This window comes from Castor canadensis, chromosome 8 (assembly GCF_047511655.1).
Source record: "Castor canadensis chromosome 8, mCasCan1.hap1v2, whole genome shotgun sequence".
NCBI classification, from domain to species: Eukaryota; Metazoa; Chordata; class Mammalia; order Rodentia; family Castoridae; genus Castor; species Castor canadensis.
Window position 1 is genome coordinate 29892583 of NC_133393.1, and position 23381 is coordinate 29915963.

General features: G+C 39.5%; 1 protein-coding gene across 4 annotated transcripts; it reads right to left on the bottom strand.

Moving 5' to 3' along the window:
• Positions 1-4911: 4911 nt before the first annotated feature.
• Positions 4912-11509, bottom strand: Hfe (homeostatic iron regulator). Of its 4 annotated transcripts, none has more exons than XM_020153300.2 (7): positions 11333-11491; positions 9037-9300; positions 8556-8831; positions 7474-7749; positions 7227-7334; positions 5879-5911; positions 4912-5698 (listed from the first exon to the last, which is right to left on the bottom strand). In XM_020153300.2, the coding sequence occupies exons 1-7, from the start codon at positions 11406-11408 to the stop codon at positions 5691-5693; spliced, it is 1041 nt and encodes a 346-aa protein (XP_020008889.2). In that variant the 5' UTR covers positions 11409-11491; the 3' UTR covers positions 4912-5690. The 4 variants fall into 4 exon arrangements, 3 of the variants coding, with proteins under 3 accessions (XP_020008889.2, XP_073938809.1, XP_073938808.1); XM_074082708.1 differs by adding an exon at positions 7793-7825 and having other exon boundaries at positions 4912-5911; positions 7474-7707; XM_074082707.1 differs by lacking the exon at positions 11333-11491 and adding an exon at positions 10509-11304 and having other exon boundaries at positions 4912-5911.
• Positions 11510-23381: the final 11872 nt, after the last annotated feature.

Here is a 23381-nt window from a genome sequence, read left to right on the forward strand (position 1 = left end):
ACTTTCTTCTTTCACCTTCTTCCCATCCTCCAGGTGAACCTCCAGAACCCCATTCACTCACCATGGAAACTAGGCCCTCCTTCCTCCAAACAGGACTGGAGGTGTGGCTCAAGAGATAGAGCACTTGCCTTGTAAGTGCGAAGCCCTGAGTTCAACTCCAGTCCCACCAAACAAACAAACAAAAAAACTTGTAACAGAACACAACATGCACTCAGAAAAGTAAAACTATGATATTAATCAAATGTCTTTAAAAATGTGTAATGCCCAGAAACATCCTCCACAGGCCATCAGAATACTGAGTTGAGGAATGAAATATAAATTATATATAATGATATACACACACACACACACACAACAACAAATAATTCTCAACAAACAGCAGTCCAATATTGCTTTTAATTGTATAACTGTACTTAAGTAAAAAGCAACAAAATCTTAAGATAGAAATAATTTTGAGCTATATTAGAGTTGAGAAAATATATAAGTACAGTATCATCCAGCTTATACTCCTAGGGCTTTATACTGTTACAATGGTTATCTCCAGGCATTTGGGGCATCATCCTTGATGTGTGACAGGCAGGCTCTCTAGCTACCGGCTGATTTATCCATTCTCATCTTAGGTTTCTCTTTTTCAGCCACCTAATCTTCCTCCTGGTTGTGAATATCCATTTTTTATTCACTTTCCCTGAATTAAGCTGTCATTGTTATTGGCATGTCTTTGGCATAACATATTCTATGTTCCTTATTGTTTTTTCTACTTCCTCTCCTTACTCTTCAAGAAAATGTCCTTGCATTTTCCCTTTAGTTCAAATTCTTTCACTAAAAGTTTTCTTCATGTGCACTTCCTAGGCCTGTCTTGTTTGGATTCTCTTTATACACTTTGGCCTGTTTAAAAAACAAAAAGTTATTTGGACCAAGAAATTCTAACAGTATCCTTTCTCACATAGTTTTTTCAAATATTTTATAAACATGGTTGTAATTAGATTTGATTTTTCACAATTCCCTTTAATACTTCCTTCATCACACATGAAGAACAAACTATTTTGCACTTGCTTTAATGATGACATTGTGAACCACTTAGACAAAAGAAAGAACATCAACTATTACATTCATATTTAAAGTAGATGTTCTTATGCATAATCAAGCACTTTGCACAGTTCTGAGGTTGGTTACTGACTTTTTCAAAGCGTCATTGGGGCAACTCTGTTTAAGGAATAAACCTAAGATATGTACTCGACCCATAGAGTAAATTTAACTAACAAAAATTGTATTGAAGTTTCTACAAACATTGGTACATACTTTCTAAAGACAGCACTGAAAACATCAAAATAGTTTGTAGAACCAAAATACCAAAAGCCATAATTTTATTTTTTTAAATAATAAGAATACTTTCTACTCAAATCTGGTAGATAAAATGATTTGCAGGGTCTTCAAGAATACCTGTTACCAATTTTTTCCCTGAATGATAAAGAGAATAATAAATGGAAATGTGAATTCAATGGCAAAAAAATGTGTGTATATACAGAAAAAAAATTAATTAAAAAATATACCTGGCCCGGCACAGGTGGCTCATGCCTATAATCCTAGCTACTAAGGAGGCAGAGATCAGGAAGACTGCAGTTTGAAGCCAGCCAGGGCAAATAGTCTGAGAGACCTTATCTGGAAAAACCCATCACAAAAAAGGGGGTTGGGAGAGTGCCTCCAGGTTTAGGGCCTGAATTCAAACCCCAGTACTGAAAAAAAAATTACACCTAAAAAATGTTTCAAAATATTTCTGATAAATTTAACTTTTTCTATCCCACTGAGTTCTTTGGAGGAATTAACATTCAGAACAAAGCTTGGTATCTAGTATTTAATAATATTTAACTGAAAACAATTAGTTTTAGAAAATGTTCTTCCCACAGAAGATTTTATCACGAATGCAAATAAATCCAGGGGGAAAATGGAAGATAGGGAAGCATCTACTCAAAACATACTATTTATATCTCCCTGCACTTGAAAACAATTACCAAGAAGCAGAATGCCTGATATCATAATGCATGCCATGCTGAGTAAGATGTAAATGTATACAAGGTGTCAAAGCAGCCTGGGTTTTCTAATAACACTGTCATGTGAAATACCTTAAATTGTATTCTTATTCTATATGCTAGAGTGTAGGAGTTATGCAGTGAAGCAAAAAGGGAGAAAAAATTATGACCCAAAGTCTTCAGACAGAATCAAAGTTACAAATACTAGCCTACACATGAACATCTTTAATTTTTAAAGTCATGCAAATTGGCTTCATAGTTATTATTAAAGCAAAGTACAGTTATTAAAAACTGATAGCTTAAAATAACTTGAGAAATTTTGGCATCTTGCAGAAAGTATATTGCTTTTAAATGCTGATATGTCCACAAAGAATATTTCATATTGCATAAAGTACATGTAGCATTGTTAATTTTATATTAAAATACAACATAAGAAGAATTTCAGCTTGTCCTTCCAGCAGGCCTACCACTGCTGTACTTGATTCAAAAACTACCAGGTAGCTTTCCTTCTGTTCTGTTACCAGTTCAGGCAACTCAGCAGAATCCTAGGATTCCAGCCACTCAAATAGCTAGTGAATTGGTTTTTTGTTGGTATTGTTTGTTTTTTGTAATTTTAGGGGCTTTTCTCTGCAAATGTTGCCCCTTGTACCAATCTTTGTCAACCCTTTATGGTTAGGAAAATAGCCTCCCACTCACCTCTCTCCCTGGCTCACTGCAGTCACATGACCCTTGTGATACATTTACTTATAGCCACTAGGTGTCACTCTTTACCTTAGGACCACACATTTGAACATCACCCTATTCCTTGTTGCCATCTCATCTGTGTTTGTTCTATATTGCATTTGTATGTCTCCTGAAACAGCCAAATAGAAAACAGAACAATTCATTTACAACCCTGGAAAATAAAATTCTCTGAGAGATCAAAAAAAAAAACAAAAAAACAAAAAAAAAAAAGGACCACACTTTGTGTTTTTGCCAGAAGTGAAATAGACTATTTAAAACATAGGTCTTCAATTTTTCTAATGTAATTGACGTTAAAAATTAATGAGCAAGCCAGAAACATTAAGCTAAGAAACACTGGAAGAAAATGGGAATTTATCATTTCTATGCTAGAAAACATTGTTAGGCCACGGTTGCTGATAATTAGTGAATGTGTTATTGTGATAACTAGGGTGTTCCTTGAAATCTTAGCCTGAGAGAAAGAAAAACCAATACAAAAAAACCATTACCTAATTGTAATTTATGTACTCTTCAGGTAGAAGAGGAAATGAAATGCTTTGGCAGTCTTCTTTGTACAGGATGATATTTACAGAGAAAAACTCATCAGTGTTCTTCCAGCATGGTTTGGAGTTAAAATAACCAGTGTCTTGCAACGTAGATGATAATGTCCTTACAGTGAAAGAAAACTATTAATTCAGCTACCAAGTTTAAAGAAAATATTCCATAAAACTAAATGCAAAAAAAAAAAGAAGTGATATAAATGTTCCCCAAAGTGCATAATGGTTAAGTGTGTACAAAAGATGGAGAAGGACATCAGTAAAATCTGCAGTACACAACACAACTGTACACTTATTAAAATATATGTCTTTGTTAATTTTACATATTTTAATGGCAGCAAAAGCAAAAGGTGATACACAAGTTGCTAACAGAGTTTATCACTGGCTGATGAAATCAAAGATTTAATTTTATTTATTTTTAACTTTTCTATAATGAACCAAAATTTTTGTTACACAGTCTTATAACCAGGAAAAAGCATTAAAAAATCCTGAGTTGTCTGTTCCAATTTAATGCCTACCAAATAAACTTTTGAGCTATGCTTAGTATCCTGAGGTACTTGTCCTCCAAGACAGAATGCTATGCCAACAGGTATGCAGTCAAATATATGTAGCTTCACAAAGTAAACACACACCACCTGGATGAACACACACACACACACATATACACACACACATGGTTCCTCTGAATACGGTCAGATGAATTACTTTCCCAAAATCTAATTTCTAAGTTGTTTGCTTAGATTGTTTGAAAATACATAACTGGGAATAAGAGCCAAAATTCCAGCTACTTCAGAGAAATGCCTGCATATCTTCTAAGCCACTTTTTAGCTTCCACTTTTCCATTTTAAAATGAGGATTGTTCCAGTTTGTCAAAGGAAATGACATCAGGATTCTTACTCCAGAGACACTGGCCAAGGGAGGACATTGTGAAATCCAATACAACCACTAACTGACCCCACCAATCACTGTCCTTGCACACGAGCTAAAGAGACAGAAGCCAAAGAGGACAAGAGAGGAGTATGGGAGCCACGTTCTAGGTGCTTCCTGCAGGAACTCTGACATCTGAGGATCAGTAGATTGCTGGCTGCTGTTTCTCTTCATTTGTGTCAGGCTCATTGAGAAGAAACTTGATGCATCATAGAAGAGACATCTCCTTCCTTCTCTATTTACTTCATGTATCTAAGCCACCTGAATGTCAGACAGTTGACATTGAAAGCTATGAGATACTCTATGCTTCACTTCCTTCATCTAAAGAAAAGTGGGGAGAGGATAGGCACAGTGGCTCACACTGAAAAATTCAGTAGTGTCTCCCTCCGTACTGGAAGATTGCAGGTTGAAGGCCAGTATGGGCAAAAAGGTAGCTAGACCCAAACCAGTTGAGTGTGGTGGTACATGCTTGTAATTCTAGGCACACAGGAGTTGTATTTAGGAGACTCTTGGTCTGACCCTGGCCCTGAGGTAAGCAAGAAAAGAAGATTTAAAAAATAAAGCAAAAAGGGCTACAGGCATGACTCAAGTGGTACAGTGCTTGCCTAGCAAGTGCAAGGCCCTGGGTTCAATCCCTAATACTGACAATTTTTTTTAACTTAAAAAATAAAAAGTGTATATGTGTGTGTGTGTGTGTGTGTGTGTGTGTGTGTGCACAACAGTAGTACCTACTTCATAAAATTATTATGACTTGAATGCAATAATGCATGTAAAGAGGTGCTCAGACCAGAGTATGACACCAAGTGCTTTCACAAAATAAGTGACAACCACATTATCATTATTATAATCATCTTTTCCATGATTTTCATTATTAGAATAAAGAAAGAGGGTATTTCAAGTCTAGCACACTAGAGAGATGTCACAAATTCAGGGGCCATTAATCTTTGAAAACCCACATGGCACCTTAGAAAAAGATGCCCCCTCCCCCTTCAAACCTCTTTAAGGCACTTCTTTCCCACCTGCTGAAAAGCATTTATTGTGCACATGAACTCTACACATTTCCGAAAATGTATCTCGTTGGGTTGTGCAGTGCACAATCTTTACAATGCACAATGACCCAGATCTTGCTCTGATGGAAGAGAACCAGGGTTTGGTGACAAATAATTACGGAATAACAGAAGATTCAAGGGAAAGTTGAGTAGGTCCTGGATGCCAGACCATGTATGCCAAATTCAGTGGAAATATGAGTGTGATGTCCCAGGGTGATGGTAAAATGAATCATAAGTCTCCCAAAATGAAAGAGCCCTCTTCAGACCCAGGGGATGAGATGACATCGATGCATAGGGTCTAGATTAATGGAGGAACTGAAGATGCATGAGGAGGAGCTTGAGATTCATGAGAACCAGTTCTGGGGGAAAGAGGGCACAGCTGGGGGGGCAGGTCACCGTCATGCAGGAAATCAAAGACCTACATGGGAAAACTCTTTGAGAAAGTGAACAGGGAAAGCTACGAGCAGAGTTCTTTGGGCAGTTTCTATTGGTTATGTCAACTCCATCCTGAAAAATGTCGAACATGACAAGGACACCCCTCTTTGAGTCTCTGGTTCTCCTCCCCACAAAGGGGTCTGGGGGGCTGTACTTCACTCACATTCGGCTAAGACGTAGTCCCCCATGGCTCCTCCTGTGAAGGCAAGAGACCCAGAGAGAAGCATCACAGATCTAGACACCATCCTGCCCTGTCCCTCACCTTTCTCATCCACCCATCCCAACTCTGACCACTTTTATCTAGGAGCACTACTGGATTTCAGGCACTGTTATCTCATCTGGAATTATTTATCAGCCTAACTGCTCTCTGTGCCTCCCATCTTACCTCCTGATAACCCACCCACCAAATGAGGGAGATTTTGTCCGTCCCTGCTTACGTTCCTTCACTAACTCCTTCATGACTCTAACATAATGTTCCAAAGGGCCCAGGATTGTGCATGGTCTGGCTTCTGTCCCCATCTCTTTTCCCCACAACACAGATACTCAGAGGGTAGAAATGCAGATTCATAATTAACAGAGACAAGGCAGGATAATTATTTCTTACCTCCTAGCATGCTTCATTCTTACCTACTTTGTAGGTTTGTTCCATCTGTGTAGACCTTCCCTTTCTTTCCTCATCCTCAACCTCATCTAAAGAAATCCCACTTTCTTTCTCCTTCCAGATCCAGAAGACTTCCTTTGTTAATTCTTTTTTCCTTTGTGGCAGTACTGGGGATTGAACTCAGGGCCTGACACTTGCTAGGCAAGCGCTGAACTACTAGAGCCATGCTCATGGTCCTTTTGCTTTTAGATTGTTTTTCAGACAGGGTCTGTGCTTTGGCCCAGGACAGCCTTGTACCCCAATCCTCCTGAGTAGGTGAGATTATACTTATGTAATACCATGCCCATCTTCTTGTTGAGCTAGGCTCTTGCTAACTTTTTTTGCCCAGAGGTTGGCCTTGAACTATGATCCTCCTCTCTCTGCCTTCCAAGTAGCTGGAAATACAGGTTTGTACTGCCACACCTAGCCTAGAATCCTTTCTAGATCCCCAGCTGATGTGACAATTCCTCCCTGTGACACCCAAAAGCATTTGTTTCCTTCCTACCATAGAACCTCAGGGGTCTTCTTTAACTGCATTTACTTGTCATAAATTTTACTCCTTGCTAGATTTAGGTTCTGAGAATGGCCACAGCAACTCTCTCAACCTCAAAGGTCCTGCTCAACCTTAAACAGCACTTGTAAAATACTAGGCATTCAAAACGTGTTTACTGAATCAGGAACTTTCATTCTTAGTGGTGAAAACCCATTAACTCCTTTCCTGTTCTCAGAGAGAAGCTAGGCTCTCACCTCAAAAAATGAGAGTGGAGAAGGCATCCCATGGATGGGGCTTTCCCTCTGCCCCATTTTATGCAAGAGAATAATGTGTCCCGGGGATAAAGGCACAAACACGCTTTTCCTTGTTCCTACTCACTTGAAGCCTGCTTCTTCCTTAAGGTTCGGAACAAAATTCCAACAATGATGACACAAACAGTGACCCCACTGATGACTCCAACGATCAGGGTGTTAGACATCGACGGCACTAAAACAGGAAAAGCAAGTTCAAGTCCAAGACTGCCACCCCCAACACAGAGCAGATCCTTCCCTGGCCATGGTAACCACCCCTGTTCTACCCTTGGCTCTGTTCCACAGTGTTCTCAGCCCTTGGCTCTCATCCTTACCCCATGTGACACTGAGGGGCTGATCCAGGCCTGGGTGCTCCACCTGGCAGGTATATCTCTGCTCTTCCCCAGGAACCACAGCCAAGGTGATTCTGCCTTGATAGGTCCCATCCCCGTTGGGCAGCACATCAGTAGGCTTGGCCTCCTTGGTATCCAGTGGCTGCCTGTCCTTCAACCACCTCATGATGATGTTCTGGGGGTAGAAGTTCAAAGCCTGACACTGTAGAGTGCTCACTGCAGAGGCCACATGTTGAGACACCTTCACCAAAGGAGGCACTTGACAGGAAAGAGGAAGGGCGAGGAGAGGGGATCTTTTTACCCTTGCCAGGCAGACTGTAGGTTTCACTCGCCTCTATGGATTGGAGGAAGAGCAGACCCTTCTCAGACAAAACAAGCTGCAGGAGACACACCATTTTGTGTCCTAAAAATGGTTCCAAGATTTGACTCTGATATAGTATCATGTGGAAAAGAGTCACAGTCATTTCAGCCTGTTCTCTTGTCTCTGTAAATGTGTTGCCCATATTTGTGGGCTAACAATACCTGTTGCCCATGTCCTCTGTTCTGACAGATGAAATTACCCTTTATTTGGATCAAAATTGGTATGAGATATCAATTTCACCTGGTTCAGTCCAGTAAGTATTCTCGAAGAAAGGGCTTTATTAAGTAGGCAGGCCTCAGTGATTATTGCTATGTTTTGTAAAAATCTTTAATTTTTAAAGATTTCAAAATATTTTTTACAATTTTTAAATTTTAAAGATTTTAATTTTTTAAAGGGTTCTGCTACTATGATGGGTTGCCTCAGTTGGCATTTTCTTGCCTTAGTATTCATGTGATAATTAAGATCTCCGAATTCCTAAAACTTATAAATATACCTTGACTAAACCAAAAGAGGATCACAGATAGTTCTTTTTTAGCAATGTGCATGAAGAATTAAATCATGATTTATGGTTGAATCATAGGTCTCAATATATGGTAGAGACCATAGTATTGGGCAAGTCCTTTCCCAGAACTTAGGAGAGATACACAACAGTCCCCACCTCTGAAACCCCAGTGAGGGATCCTGTACCTTATACTCATCATACCTTGCTGTTCCAGAACCCCTCTTCCCAGCTCCAGGAACTGCTGCAGCTGCTTGGGGCAGTCCCTCTCGAGGTAGGCCTTGTTCTGCTTGGTCCGAATATTGTGCACTTCCCACTCCACCTTGGTGGCCCAAGCTTTGGGCTCTGTTGCTCTCCAGTCCAGTGTCTCAGGGCAGAATTCAAGGTAGTCCTGCCCATCATATCCATACTTCCAGAACCCTCTGGTACTGTTGTCCTCATGCACCTCGCAGCCTAGGAACACCTGCAGGGTGTGGGACTCTGGCAACAACCCCCACCTTGTTACTGAAACCAGAGGAGTAACCCTGGTCCCCACCAGTCCCATGGACTAACTGATCTCAGGAAAAAAGCTCTTCCCTCTTTGACCCCCAAGATCTCAAAAATCACAGTTCTCTACCTCAGGATGCATCCCTGAGGTAGTGAAATGCTCTGACCACCTCAGGAAGGCAAGCTCCTCTCCACATACCCTTGCTGTGGTTGTGGTTGTCCATGATGGTCCAAAAGTCAACAATGAACATGTGGTCCCACCCTTTCAGGCTCTGACTCAGCTGCAGCCACAACTGGCTTGATGTTCTGTTCAAGACCCACGGGGCCCGGTGCTCAGCACGGCGGCTCTCATGATCATAGGACACAAACAGTTGGTCGTCCACATAGCCCAAGGCCTCAAACAGTGGCAGGCCAAGGTCCGGCTCTGAGGCACCCATGAAGAGGTAGTGCAGAGAATGGGACCCTGGAGACAGAGCAACGGGCCTTCGTTATAGGCAGCAGGGGGACTAGGAAGCAGAGGTTCCACACCTGTGATTCAACTCATACCACCAGCTGTGTCTGGTCCTCATCCTGTGAAGCTTGAAACACAGTCCTGGCTCCTTTCTCTTTGTGCACCCTCTGCCACCCTCGTGTGCCCCTCGCACCCCATTACTCATGGTTAGTCAGATAACCATAGAACCAACACCGTAGAATCTTAGAAAATCCTAAATTGTCTCCATCCATTGTAGTTGAGCTCAGGAGTTGGTGCTCAGAGTTAATTGGGAATTTGAGGAATTTGCAGAGTGGGATTTATTTATTTATTTATTTTTTAAACCACTTTTGTTTTTGAACACTTTCATGTGCAAATGGTGACTGTGAAATGTTGGTAGATCCACTAATAAATAACTCAGGACAACTTTTCAACAAACAGAGGGAGCTCCAGGAAGCTGAAAAATAAAGATCTCTAGGCAAGTGAGTTTTCCTATACCTCTGTCAATTACAGACTGAGGGCCGTTCACAGGGAATGTATCACTAGTGCCCAGAAAGGCACTTCACAAAATTATGACTTCTAGATTTTTGCCACTTGATTTTAAACAAAAGGTCAAGAATTCGTAAAGAATATTTTCTCTCTCTCTCTCTCTCTCTCTCTCTCTCTCTCTCTCTCTCGCTTTTTTTTTTTTTTTGTGTGTGTGTGGCACTGGGTATTGGAACTAAGGGCTTCACACTTGTTAGGTAGGCACACTACCACATCCCCAGTCCATTAGGCTGGTTGGACACTCAAACCAATATCCCCAAACCAGGTGGTTAATTTCCCCCCAAATTGCTGACCTCCATGTTCACCATCTCAGAAATGGTCATCACTCCATTATGCAGCCCAATAAAATAAAAATAAAAAGTAAAATAAAGAACAAATCACTTTTGAATTTTCTTTCATATGGTCTGCTGTTCCCTAGCAAATTCCTTTAAAATATGTCCACAATTTGAGAAACAAATGTTTCTCAATCCCTCCTGTGGTCCCACCTATTGCATCATTTCCTGTCTGGATTAATATAAGGGCTTTCTGACTGGTCTGTCTTTACTGTTCCCTCCTTTTTGCTTTCCACACAGCATCAGAACAATGTTTTTAAAACTTATGATAGATCTGTTTCTCTTTGGTAGAATCTGTACTATAACTGTAAGGGCCTGCATTACCTTGACTGTGGGTCCTCTTCTGAGAGCATTGCTTACTTCTCCTGTAGCCCCTGCCTGTACTCCTTGCTTTTCCTTCAACCCAGTGATGTAATGTACATGTATAGAGACACACATATACACGTTAATATTGTGTATACACAAATATGCACATACACACACACACATATATATGTATAAATGACACATACTTATTTTTCAGGCAAAAGAATAATTGCTTAAGAGTTGAGAACGCCCCAAGGTAGCTTTCTCAGGGGGCTCCCATTCCAAGCAACCTCCACAGGTCTCACCACAAGGAAATGAAGCAGGATAGAATCTGAATCCCCAATGTCACAGTTCAGCACTTGTGCGAACTTGGGTTCATTCAGCCAAGTGTCTGCTAATCCTTCCCAGCACCCTGGTGTGGAAACACCTATTGGGGCATCCTGGCCAATGTCGCCCCTGATGAGAACTTCCTGGTCGAGAATGGCTAAGTAAAAACGGCAAAGTCAGTAAAGCTAAGATACAAGTCCAAGGTCCCCCAAGCTTGGCTCTGTCCAAGTGAGAAACTACACCCTTTATTTTTAAGCTTGGCGGTAGGTGGAGGGAGGGGTGGTTCCAAACGTCACTCAACGGCGGAGACTCCGGGCCCAGGGGCTGGCTTAGGTCGTGGGGGAGAAGGACCTCACCTAAGCTCCGCGACAGATGTCCTGTCCCGGGGTCTGGACCCAGAAAGCAGGGGGAGGGGACAGCGGCTGGGGCTGAGTAGCAAACCCCAAGCGTTTGGAAAAACCAGTTTCCTTTTCCCTCCCCGGCGCCCACACCCGCCCCGCAGCCCTCGGACTCACGCGGCTGTAGCCCCTGCGGGACCGCGGCCCGCACCAGCAGCAGGAGGAGGAGTGCGTGCGCGTCTCGCGGGCGCATTGCCCCAGCTCCGACCGCGCCCCCGCACCAATCAGCCTTTTCTTTGGGGTGAGGAAAGCTGGATGGCCAAGAGGTCACCTTGGAGCATTGCCCAGGTTCCAGAGGTGTCACATAAAAACTTCCTGGGGAGGGAGATCCTTTTCCGCCATTGGTGAAAATAAATGAATATCCAGAACTTGAAATTTCTCTCCTAAGGCCAAGAGTACCTATTTGTAATCACTCAGGTGACCAGGCTCTTCCCTGGTATTCAAATCTTGAGGTGGTGTTTCTGATTGGGGAAAGTGTATTTCAGGATTTTCTGATGTAAATATTCAATATTTAACTATTAGATAACTTAAAACCTCAATACATCTTCAAAACTTTTCGCAACTCACTGATCTTATTATTTGATTTAGAAATACGTTGGGCATCGTGGTTCACATCTGTAATCCCAGCACTAGGGAGGCTGAAGCAGGAGGATGGAGAGTCGAAGGCCAGTGAGATACTGTCTCAAAAATAAAAAACAAAACAAAAACAAAAAACTCAAAACAACAATAACAACAACAATAACAAAAACTAACAAAAAGGAAAATAATTTTTTGGTAAAAATTTGATTTTGTTGTTTGATTAGAATTAAAGCATGAAATTAAAAAATTAAGTTTTAGTGAAACATCTCTCAGAATGTATGTAATTAAATGATCTGCGAAGAGTTTTACTAACTTTCCAGCTCATTAAAATTACCTGGATAATCACATTGAGGCTCTGTTTCTATCCTCAGATACTCTGATTTAACTTGTATGCTTGCCACCTAGACATTGAGATTTTTAAACCTTCCCTTGGCAGCCCCATCAACAAAGTTGGAGAATTCTACTTTCCAACAAAGTTGAAGAAATGTTAGACATTTAAAACCACATGAACAAATTTAATATATCTCATTTATTCAAAATGTTTAAGTATGTAAAAAATTCAACATGCAATAATTTTCTAAGCGTGCATGTAAATTTTGACAATTTAAGTAAAAAAACAAATTTGGATATGGGGCCTCTTAACTCTAGGCAGAGAGATTAAATAAAAATGAGAAAATGACGAGTACACTGGAGTATTTTTATAACAGCTTTACTGAGATGTAATTAACATTCCACACAATCCATCTATTTACAATGTGAAAATCCATGGGTTTCACCGTATTAGTGGAAGTGTGCATCAACTACGACAGTCAATTTTCGAACATTGTCTACCTTCTCCAATTGAAACTTCCAACGTCAGTAGTCACTTCCTAAATACCTCTAATCTCTCTCACCCTCACTAATCACTAATGTACCTTTCTTTCTAGCTGACATTTCAGATACACAGAATCATAGGACATAAAGCTTTTGTTTAAGGGCTGGTAGAGCGCCTGCCTAGTAAGCATGAAGCCCTGAGTTCAAACCTCACTACAAAAAAACCTTTTGTTTTTGTTGCGTTAATATGTGTGCCTGACTTCTTAACTTCTTTCTGGTAGTACAATGTTTTCATGTACGCGTCATAAACCCCAAATATTCCATAGTAAGGTTATATCTCTATACATTTTATTTATGAATTCACCAGCTGATGGATATTTGAATTGTTTCTACTTTTTCACTGTTGAGAATAATGCTGCTATGAACATTGTTGTACAAATATTTATGTGGAATTAACGCTTTTATTTCTCTTGGACATATATCTAGGAGTTAATTTGGCAGGTTATATGATAACACTGTTTAGTCTTTTAAGGAACTGCCAAACTCTTTTCCAAAGTAGCTGTGAGTACCATTTCGCCCATCAGCAGTGTATGACAGTGATTTCTCTGCATCTTTGCCAACACCTCTTATTGTTCATCTTATCATTCTAGCCATCTTAGTGAGTGAAAATGTTCCTTGTGGTTTGGATTTGCGTTTCCCTGATGACCAGTGATGTTGAGGATATTTTTACTTGATGATTGACCATTTGTAATCTTGAGAGAAATGTCCATTTGGATCCTTGGCCCATGTTTTATTTGGGTCATTTGTCTTTTATTATTGTGTTGTAAGTGTTCTTTATACATTCTAGATATGTCTTATAAAAGGTATATGATGTAGAAATACCTTCTCTAACATAAGGAGTTATCAGTTTACTTTCTTGATGGTGTTCTTTGAAGCATAGGCATTTTTATTAATTTTTGGCATAGACATGTCAAACTTTGATGAAATACAAAATATTCTCAGTTACTTGCACTTTTGGAATCACATGTAAAAGACCATTGCTAAATCCAATGTCATGAAGCACAACGCCTATGTTTTCTTATAAGACTTCTATATTTTTTATTTTTCCATTTATAGTTTTGATCTATTTTGAACTTTTTTTGTATATACATTGGTTAATTTTGTGTGTCAACTTGACTGGGCTAAAAAATGCTCAGATACCTGGCAAAACATTATTTCTGGTTTGTCTGAGGGTTAATCTAAGAAGACATTAGCATTTGAATCATAGACCAAGTAGATAAGGTTGCCTTCACCAATGTGGGTACACACCAGCCAATCCTTTGAGGACTAGAAAGATCAAAGAGGCAGAGAAAGGGTGAATTTGTTGTCACATTGTGAGTTAGGACATCCATCTTCTCCTTCCCTTGGACATTTCAGTGATTCTTGGACCTTCAGGCTTACAAACTTTCTAATTCGATTTTGTGTTTCTGTAACAGAGTACCTAAGACAGGTATGTTACAATTAAATAAATTCATTTAGCTCACAGTTCTAAGGCAGGGAAGCTCAAGATCAGGCAGCTGCATCTGGCAGGGCTTCATACTGTATCATGACACGGCAGATGCCACAGCACCAGGGGTTCCCTTGCTTTATAGCAATTTTCTGTCATGGTAGCTAATCTACTTGCTTGACAGCCAACTCACTTCTTCAAAACCTGTTCCACAATTTAAAAGACTTAATCCAGTCTCTACAGAAAGACATTAATTCATTTTTGAGAATGCTGCCTATGACCTAATCACCTCCAAAGGCTTACCTCTTGATACTCCTGCATTGATGAATTAAGCTATGAGTTTTGGATGGCATAAACCATACCCAAACCATTGCAAGGACCTACCCCACCACTACTTTTCAGGCTTTCACACCTGGACTAAATTACACCACTGGTTTTTGTGGCTCTCCAGCTTCTGATTGGCACATGGCATTAGGTAGGAATCCAACTTCTTTCTTTTTCATGTGGACAGTCAATTGTTCCTTCAGCACTTGTTGAGAAAACAATTCTTCATTGAATTGTTTTTGCATCCTTGTCAAAAATCAATGGACTGTAAACATGAGAGTTTATTTCTGTACTCTCAATTCTATTCTGTTGACCTATACTGACTTTATTCTTATCTTTATGTTAGGACTATACTGTTCTGATTATTGTAGCTTCATACTAAATCCAGATGTAACATTTTTTCCAATTTTTTCTTTTTCAAGATAGTCTTGACTGTTCTTGGTCTGTCAAATTTCCACATGAATTTCAGGATCTGCTCATTAATGTCCATTCTTCTTTTGCATGTATGTTAAGATTATAAGAAAAAAATACATTTTTTAACTTCTTTTTTTTTTTAATATGAGAAAAGGAAATAGTCAAAACCAGAACAGTGGACAAGACCATACATTGTCAATATTTAACAATCTGAAGGGGGTTTACAAATTTAACATACAAACAAAAAAAGAATGACCAGTCATATTCTGGAAGCCATGGAGTGGTTAGATGCCAAAACTTGCAGAGAAATAAGGGTCAGATACAATCAGAAGATTCCCTGTGGTATTTGGACATTAAGAGACCCTCAAGATTTCAGCCATAGACAGTTTAATAGGTGTCTGAGGAAAAGTGGAATAAAGGTGCATGAAAAAATTAGTACAAAGCTCAAATATCAGGTATAAGAATGGACTGAGCAGATGAGGAAAAAGTCCTTGCCCCAATCTTGAGCCACTCTTCTCTGGTTCTACCTTCTGCTCTAAGCATGCAAAAATGGTGGAATTAAACACTCACAATGAGTGATAAGATGGAATCACACCAAATGACTCCCACAATATAAGAATCAGAATCAGTTCATATTGGCTTGGATTCAGGTTTCTATATCTACTTGGGGAGGGGTTTAGACTATCGGCTCCATGCACGAAGGGAATTGGTACATAGCTATGTCTGTAGGTGAAGGGGCTGAGAAGCATCACACAAATTGCAAAACATGAGAAAAGATATTTTATCCAAACCTCAGAAAAGTGATTGCAGAGCAGCTTTTCTTTGTAAACCTGTCACAGAACATCATGGCAAATGTATGTTGGGGAAAGGCATGGAGTGGATGTTATGTAGATATGAAACCATGCATTGTCCCTGCTACAGTTTAGATCTGAAATGTCCCCCAAAGACATATGCTAAAGGTTTCCCTACCAGCCTGTGGTACTATAGGGAGATGGTGTAACCATTAAGAGGTGGGGACTGGTGGAAGGAAATAAGATTACTGGGGCATGCCCTTGAAGGGGATATTGAGATTCTGGCTCCTCTTCTCTCTTTGCCTCTTGACCACCATGAGGTGATCAAGATGCTTCCACTGTCATGATGAACTTAACAAGCCCAAAGCAACAGGGCCAAGTGACTGTAAACTGAAAACCCCTGAAACCATCAGCCAAAGTAATTCTTTTCTCCTCTTTTTGTATTGGTGTGGGGTGGATTTTTTAGAGACAGGATTTCCTTATGTTGTTCAGGTTGGCCTGAAACTTGGCATGTAGCACAGGCTGGCCTCAAACTCTTGATCATTCTGCCTCAGCCTCCCAAGTATTACAGACATGTACCACCATACCTGGTTTTCCTCCTTTTAAGTTGTTTATCTCAGGTACTTTGTCACAAGGATGGAAAGCTGACTTATACACCCACATACCATTTGCCAATAATTCTTTTCCATCTATCTATGGGAAAGATTACATCTCCCCAAAGATATGTTGCTTGGACCTTTAGTGCCTATGAATGTGAGCTATTTAGAATAGGGTCATTGAAGGTGTAATGAGTTAAGATGAGTCATGGTGCAGTAGAGTGGATCCTTAATCCAATATGACCGTTGTCCTTACAAGAAGAGAAAAGACACAGACACAGAGGGGATGATTGCCAGGTGGAGACTGAGGTGGAGATGGGAGTCATGGTACCCCAAACCAAGGGATGTCTGAGACTAATGAAGCTGGACACAGCAAGCAAGGATTCTACAGGCTACCAAGGGAGCCTGGCCCTGACAACCTGACCTTGAACTTCTGGCGTACATATCTATAAAAAAATAAATTTGTTTGGAGCCTCTCAGTTTAGAGTTCTTTATTATGCTAACCCTAAGAAGCAAGATTTGAATCCCCTTTCTTTTCAGAGCCTTTCAGACAGTTCTATTTCCCCTATTCCATCTCAGACTAATTCATGGAATTAATGTCCTATGCCTTGAAAAGTGAAAGTTCTTTGAGCTGCTAACAAAAGACATTTTAACGTGAGAGGATAAAATATTCTCTCTTCCCCTCAAACTGCAACAAAGCAGTCTTCTGTTCATAAAATGATTTTTACCATTGTTGTTTAGGTTTTGGTGGGACTGAGGTTTGAATTCAGGGCTTTGTGTACCAATGTTGTTTTTAACAACCATCATGATGTCCTATAAAAGTCACTTTCTAAAAGTCTAAATTCTGACTGATTGTCTGAGTTGATAATTTGTTTCTCTAGAAACACAGAACATTTGTCTATTTTGTTGTTGTTAAGCTCTTAGAGCACCTTTGGCCTAACCTCATCTTCCACTTGTGAGGTGAAATAAAATTCATGTTTGACATTCATTTAAAAAATGTGTTTAAAGTCTTACCTCAAGTAATTTAACAAGTGTTGTTAAATTTATGGCGTAAACAATAAAAATGATTACAAAAGCTGTATCCTGTGTGAAAAATATATGTATTAGTTATTCACTAAAATCATCTGAGGAAAAAACCATCAGAGATCTTGAAGTACGAAGACTGATAATTATAAAGGAGGGACGCTGCCTTGATCCCCCTCCCACCCCCTACCACCTATAACAAGAAGCAGACAGCTGAATGAAAACTCTGATCTCCTCACTTCATATATTCACATATACTTGACCTCCTTCCCCCTATATATGTACACATCTAGCTAACATCCCCTCCTATACATAGGAGGAGGAGAGAGAAAGAGAGAGAGAAAGAGAGAGAGAGAAAAGAGGACATGATGCATGTGTGTGTGTGTGTAGATTTGACTTCTGTTCATATACAAACATTTGTTTTTAAAACTTTTTTGTGTTGGATTTTCTTTAATTGTTTATACATTTATTCATATGTGTATACATTGTTTGGGCCATCTCTCCCCCCTGCTCTCTCTCCCTCCTCCCCACACCCTTCGCTTCTAGGAAGAACCTGTTCTGCCTGCTTCTCCAATTTTGTTGAAGAGAAAACAGAAGAGATAATAAGGAAGACATAGCATTTTTGCTAGCTTGAAATAAATATAGCTATACAGAGAGATTCCTAGCATTGCTTCCATGCACATGTGTATTATAACCTGGATTGGTTCATCTCTACCAGACCTCTTCACTACTTCTTAGTCCCCTTCCCATAGTGTCCTCTGCCAGTTTAAGATTACTATATTTGCTCCTCTATAGTGGGCATATTAGCCACATTTAAGTTTTAGGCTTCCTTCCCTTTCCCTATTTCTCCCATTCTCTTCTTAGTGTGTGACCCATGTCCAATAATATTATTTCATTTGTTTTAGATCTATAATCTGCATATGAGGGAGAACATAAGATTTTTGGCCTTCTGAGCCTTGCTAACTTTGCTTAAGATGATGTTCTCCAGTTCCATCCATTTACTTGTGAATGACAAAATTTCATTCTTCTTTGTGGCTGAGTAAAATTCCATTGTGCATAAATACAACATTTTTAATCCATTCGCTGGTAGTGTGGCATCTTGGCTGTTTCCATAACTTGGCAATTGTGAATAGTGCTGCAATGAACATGGGTGTGCAAGTAAGTGCCTCTGCTGTAACCTGAGTTGCCTTCCTTTGGTTATATCCCTAGGAGTAGTATTGCTTGGTCATATGGCAGATCTATGTTTAGTTTTTTAAGAAGCCTCCATATTAACAAACACATTTCTTAACCTTCCTTTTTACATTCACATATAACAAACTATCTCACTGCCCTCCCCTAATACACACCTATATCTGACCTCCAGTAGAAGGAAATGGGGAAGTGAAATGTTATGAAGGGATAAATCTATGGCATAGGCAGAAATGTCAAAAACACAAACCATATTTTAAAATACAGGTAGATGAAATTTTTAGCATTAATACTTCTGTTTAATGGAGGATACTATGGATAAAGTTAATACATAACTGACAGAATGGTAGAAAATCTGCAATGTCTGAAACATACAAAAGGATCAGTAAGTACAAAAATAACTCCTGTAGACCAAAAGAATAAGACAAAAACTAAAAAAAAAAAAAAAAAATGGTGGAAAGAAATGAACAGAAAATTTACAGACAGGAAAGCCCAAAGCATTTGGTAATAAAGCCATGCAAACTAATATATAATTTTACATCTATTAAAACATTAACAAATTCAAAAGCTGGATAATACCCAGCGTTGGCATAGATATACAAACACAGGAATTCTCATGGAAGTACAAACTGGGCTTCAGTTCTTTCCCTGGGAATGTTTGATAAAGGTGATTGGAAGGTATGGGCAGTTTGGCATCCTTCACTGCGAGAGTGGAGAGGGAAAATGGGGCAATTGCTGTATATGGAATTGGAAGCAATGGAGTCCTTGTCCATCCGGTCACTTGGAATGCATGCCTCCCTCTAAAGTTGAAGTCCTAACTCCCAGTACCTGTGAATGTGACCTTATTTGGATTAAATAGGGTCTTTGCAGATGATCAATTGAGTTGATTTATGTAACCCACATGACTGGTATATTTATAAAAAGACAAAATGGCAGCATAAAAATAAAAAAAAAACTGATACAAAGGGAAAATGTGGTGAGTAGATCCAGGCAGGAGGCCCATTCAAGCCAAAGGATGCCTGAGGCTACCAGAAACTAGGAGAGAGACCTGGAATAGATTTTTTCCCCCTCAAAGCTCTCAAAAGAAATCAACCCTGGGTGCACCTTGATTTCAGGTTTCTATCATCCAGAATTGTGAGACATTTAATAATAAATATCTGTTATTGAAGCTAACAATTGAGGTACTTTTTGATACAGACCCAGAAAACTAACACAGTAGTTGCTATGGACTGGACTGAACTTTGCCACAAAATGTGGTAGTTAAAACCCTAAACCTCCAATGTGATGCTATTTGGAGACGGAGCCTTTGGGAGGTAATTAGGATTAGATGAATTCATGGTGGGATTGGTACTCTTCTATAAAGAGACATGAAAGAGCCCTTTCTTTATCTGCCCCCCCCACAACAAGAAGTCATATGTCATATGCACACACAGTGTAATCTCAGCTGCCTAGAAACCAGAAAGACTGGCTTTACAAGCATCTGGATAATTCATGATCAAGCTGAAATTTCCCTCTTACCCCAGTCCTTTCCATCTTCCCTCATCTCCCCCAACTCACCCCAACAGATTGCTGTCAGTGGGAATCTCTTCCATCTGACTCCACCAATTTCCTCTCCTCTTTTTCCTACCCCTTCTGAATGCGACCCTAACCCTGGTCCAGGCTGGATCTGTGGCTCCAGTGGTCCCTTGTTGGCTTACTTCAGCCATTTCAGTTTGCTCATAGAAGAAATTCAGCACAGATCCCCAAAGGTGGAGATGAAGCAGCTCAGAACTTTTATTATTATTTTATTTATTATATATTCTAAGGGAGAGAGAGGGAAACTTTCAGAGGAACAGATAACTGTAGCCTGGAAAATGAGGATGTCAGAGGCAGCTGTCAGAAGGGACTGGGAGCTGCAGCTGCAAACGAGATTCCGGAAACTCTGAAAGGAGTGGGAAGAGCAAGAGTTCTAAAGGCAACTTGCCTGCTGGGTATTCCAAAAAAGTATTGTTCCCAAAAAAGCTAGAAAAGGTAAAGAGGAGAAGCAGTTGAAGCCAAGGCATGATGCAGAGCAAATTGTTCTAGAGAAAGTGCTGCCTAGAGTTTAGTTGGCTTTGTAAATTCTGCTGTTGCAACAAACAGAAGCTACCTTGTGCACCTGCAGCTGGTGGTCAGCACACACCTGTTGTGGGCCTGTGTCAACCTCCAGAGCAGAAGAAGTCTGGAGGAGGCTAGGAATTGAACCTTCTAAAACTGTGTTCCCCCAACTAGGAGCATCACTATCACTGGGAATTTGCCACAAATGCACATTCCCAGGGCCCATCCGATACCTACTGAAATACAAATATAGAAGTGGAGCCTGTTCACAGGTGTCTAAACATGCCTCCTGGGTGATCTGGCCCACCATCAAACTTGAACAGCACAGCTTTATATGTCTGTTGGCTTATCTGAAGACTATTATGGGCTGAGAAGAGCAAGGCTAAAATCCAATCAGTCAATTTCCATTCTGTTCTCTGAGTTTCAGGTCTATGGCATTATAAGAGTTCTTTCTTAACCTTACAGCTGCAACTCAAAGGATATCTCAGCAAAACTTCCAAAAACTTTGAAAAGTACATCATTTTTCTATTTGTCAGTGGACTTTGGGCAAAATGCTCACTATAGCAATTGATTTACAAACTCAGTACATGTTTACGACAGAAAACTCGAAACCAGACAAATAAGAAGAAAATAAAAAGCATCTGCAAGCCCACCCTCCAGAGATAAACCCTGTTGGCATATCCATGTATTCTTTTCTAGGAATTTTTCATATACAGAGTGATAGCTAAGATTTTACATCTAATATAGATGTATAATATATGTATGTATATCCCCTTTACATATGTGTGCCTTTTTCATGCTCTCCCCTCACCTGGAAGGCCTAGATAGTGCAAGAACCTTGTTCTAACATTGCTTGGCATATGTACTCACCCAAAGAGTATGTGTGGATTGAATAAATGAGTAAGCAAGTGAATGAATGTTCAAGATTAGTCTAGATCCTTGTGACGCCCAATGCAGCACACCTTGGAAGATTTATTGACTCCATGTTTCCAAAGCACCTCATACTTGTCAACACTGGAGAATGTATTGTATTGATTACAAATATATATTATTGAGTCCCCTCCATCCCCCCCAGATTCCTCAATGATAGCTCATCCTTTATTTTCTTGATAATTCTAATGCTTCGCTGATGACCAGCTCAGGCTATTGGGATGCTTCTGTTATATATATATATGATATATACATTTCTGACCAGCCTTATATTATTTAAAACAATAACAGAAAAAACTCTAAAATCAATAGGATTCATGTAAAAATAGAATTAGGATAGACAACTCAAAACTGTGTAACAGGTTTGCAAAAGGAAGGAGAAACAGCCACCTACATAGATGATCAGAGTAAGTCTTTAGTTAACTTAGAAACTTACACTCATGAAAAATTGACTTAGTCAATGTATTATCATTGCTCAGACATCAAGATGATGTCTTAGTAAGATAAAACACTGAATCAACTTACATATATGATTTTACATCTTCGTTTTATCTGTTTTAGAGAGGATATATATTTGGGTCTACTAATGAGCATGTGTATTTCTGCCACTTTGAGAGGCCGATACAAATGACGTAACATGGATATCATCCGAATCCCAGAAGACAGATAGTGATGCTAAAAAAGTATTCGAAAAAGTCATAATTGAAATTTTAAAATTTGATGAAAGATATAAGCCTGCTAATTCAAGGAGCTGAATAAACCCCAAATAAGATAAACTCAAAGACACCCATAACCACTTCATAAACTTCTGAAAACTAAAGGCAAAGATAAAACTCTTGACAGCAGCCAAAGGTGAGAGTACCAGGTTTCCTTGGTAATGGTGGATTGACATCAGCGAGATTGGAAGCCAGAAGGAAACAGAATGTTTGTTTTTAAGTTCTGAAAGAAAATAATTAGATTCTATATCCTTTGGTAAAAATACTTTCATAAATAAAGGGGAAATAAAGACATTTTCAGATAAAAGAAAACTAAAGGAATGTTTTGCTTACAGATTTACCTCAAAAAAAAAAAAAAAAAAAACCAAACAATTAAAGGAAGCTTTGGAAACAGAAAACAAATGGAAAAAGAAAAGAATCTTGGAACATCAGTAAAGAAATTAAACAATGTAAAAACAAGAAACATTAATAAAACAACAAACTATTCTTTCTATTTCTTTTATGGCTATAAATCATATCTGATGATTAAAACAAAAAAACCTGGGGGTGGGGGTGGAGGGGTGGAGGGGTGGAGGGGTGGAGGTGGCACAATGTATACATTGTAAAAACGATAAAAGGAGAAAAGAAAAAAAACTGTAACAGTCTGATGCTCAAGATAATGATATGTAAATCCTAGAATATAAATTCAAGTCTTTGATTCATAGGTATATTTACTCTTTTCTTTCTTTCTTTCTTTTTCTGGTACGGGGGTTTGAATTAACTCAGGGCCTCATGCTTGTTAGGCAGGTGATATACCACTTGAGCCACTCTACCAGTCTGGTATATTTACTCTTATGAATTAAATTTCATCCTCCACCCCCCAAAACAACATACCTTGTAATTCTAATTCCTTGCCCCTCAGAATGTGACCTTATTTAGAGAAATGGTCTTACAGAGGGAATTGAGTTAAAATGAGGTCATTAGGGTGGGCCCTAGTACAATATAACTTATGTCTTCTGAAATGTGAAAATTGGATCTAGTGAAGACACACATAGGGGAAGAAAATGTGAAATACAGGGAGAAAGTCACCTATAAGTCAAGGAACACCTAAGGCTATCAGAGCTGAGAGAGAAAGAATCAACTCCACCAAAACTTTGATTTCAAATTTCTAGCTTCCAGAACTGTGAAAACAAAACAAAACAAAAAAAAGGCTATTGTTTAAGCTACACAGTTTGTGGTAGTTTCGTTACA

Bases quoted from the DNA above. Each gene is read 5' to 3' on its own strand.
- Hfe (XM_020153300.2), bottom strand. From the start codon at position 11,408: ATGCGCCCGCGAGACGCGCACGCACTCCTCCTCCTGCTGCTGGTGCGG. The intron at 7,750-8,555 runs GTATGATGAGTA...TTTCCTGTCAAG, and splicing joins AGGGGTTCTGGAACAGCAAG to TGCCTCCTTTGGTGAAGGTG. The intron at 7,335-7,473 runs GTAAGGATGAGA...TTCCTGTTTTAG, and splicing joins GCCCCTCAGTGTCACATGGG to TGCCGTCGATGTCTAACACC.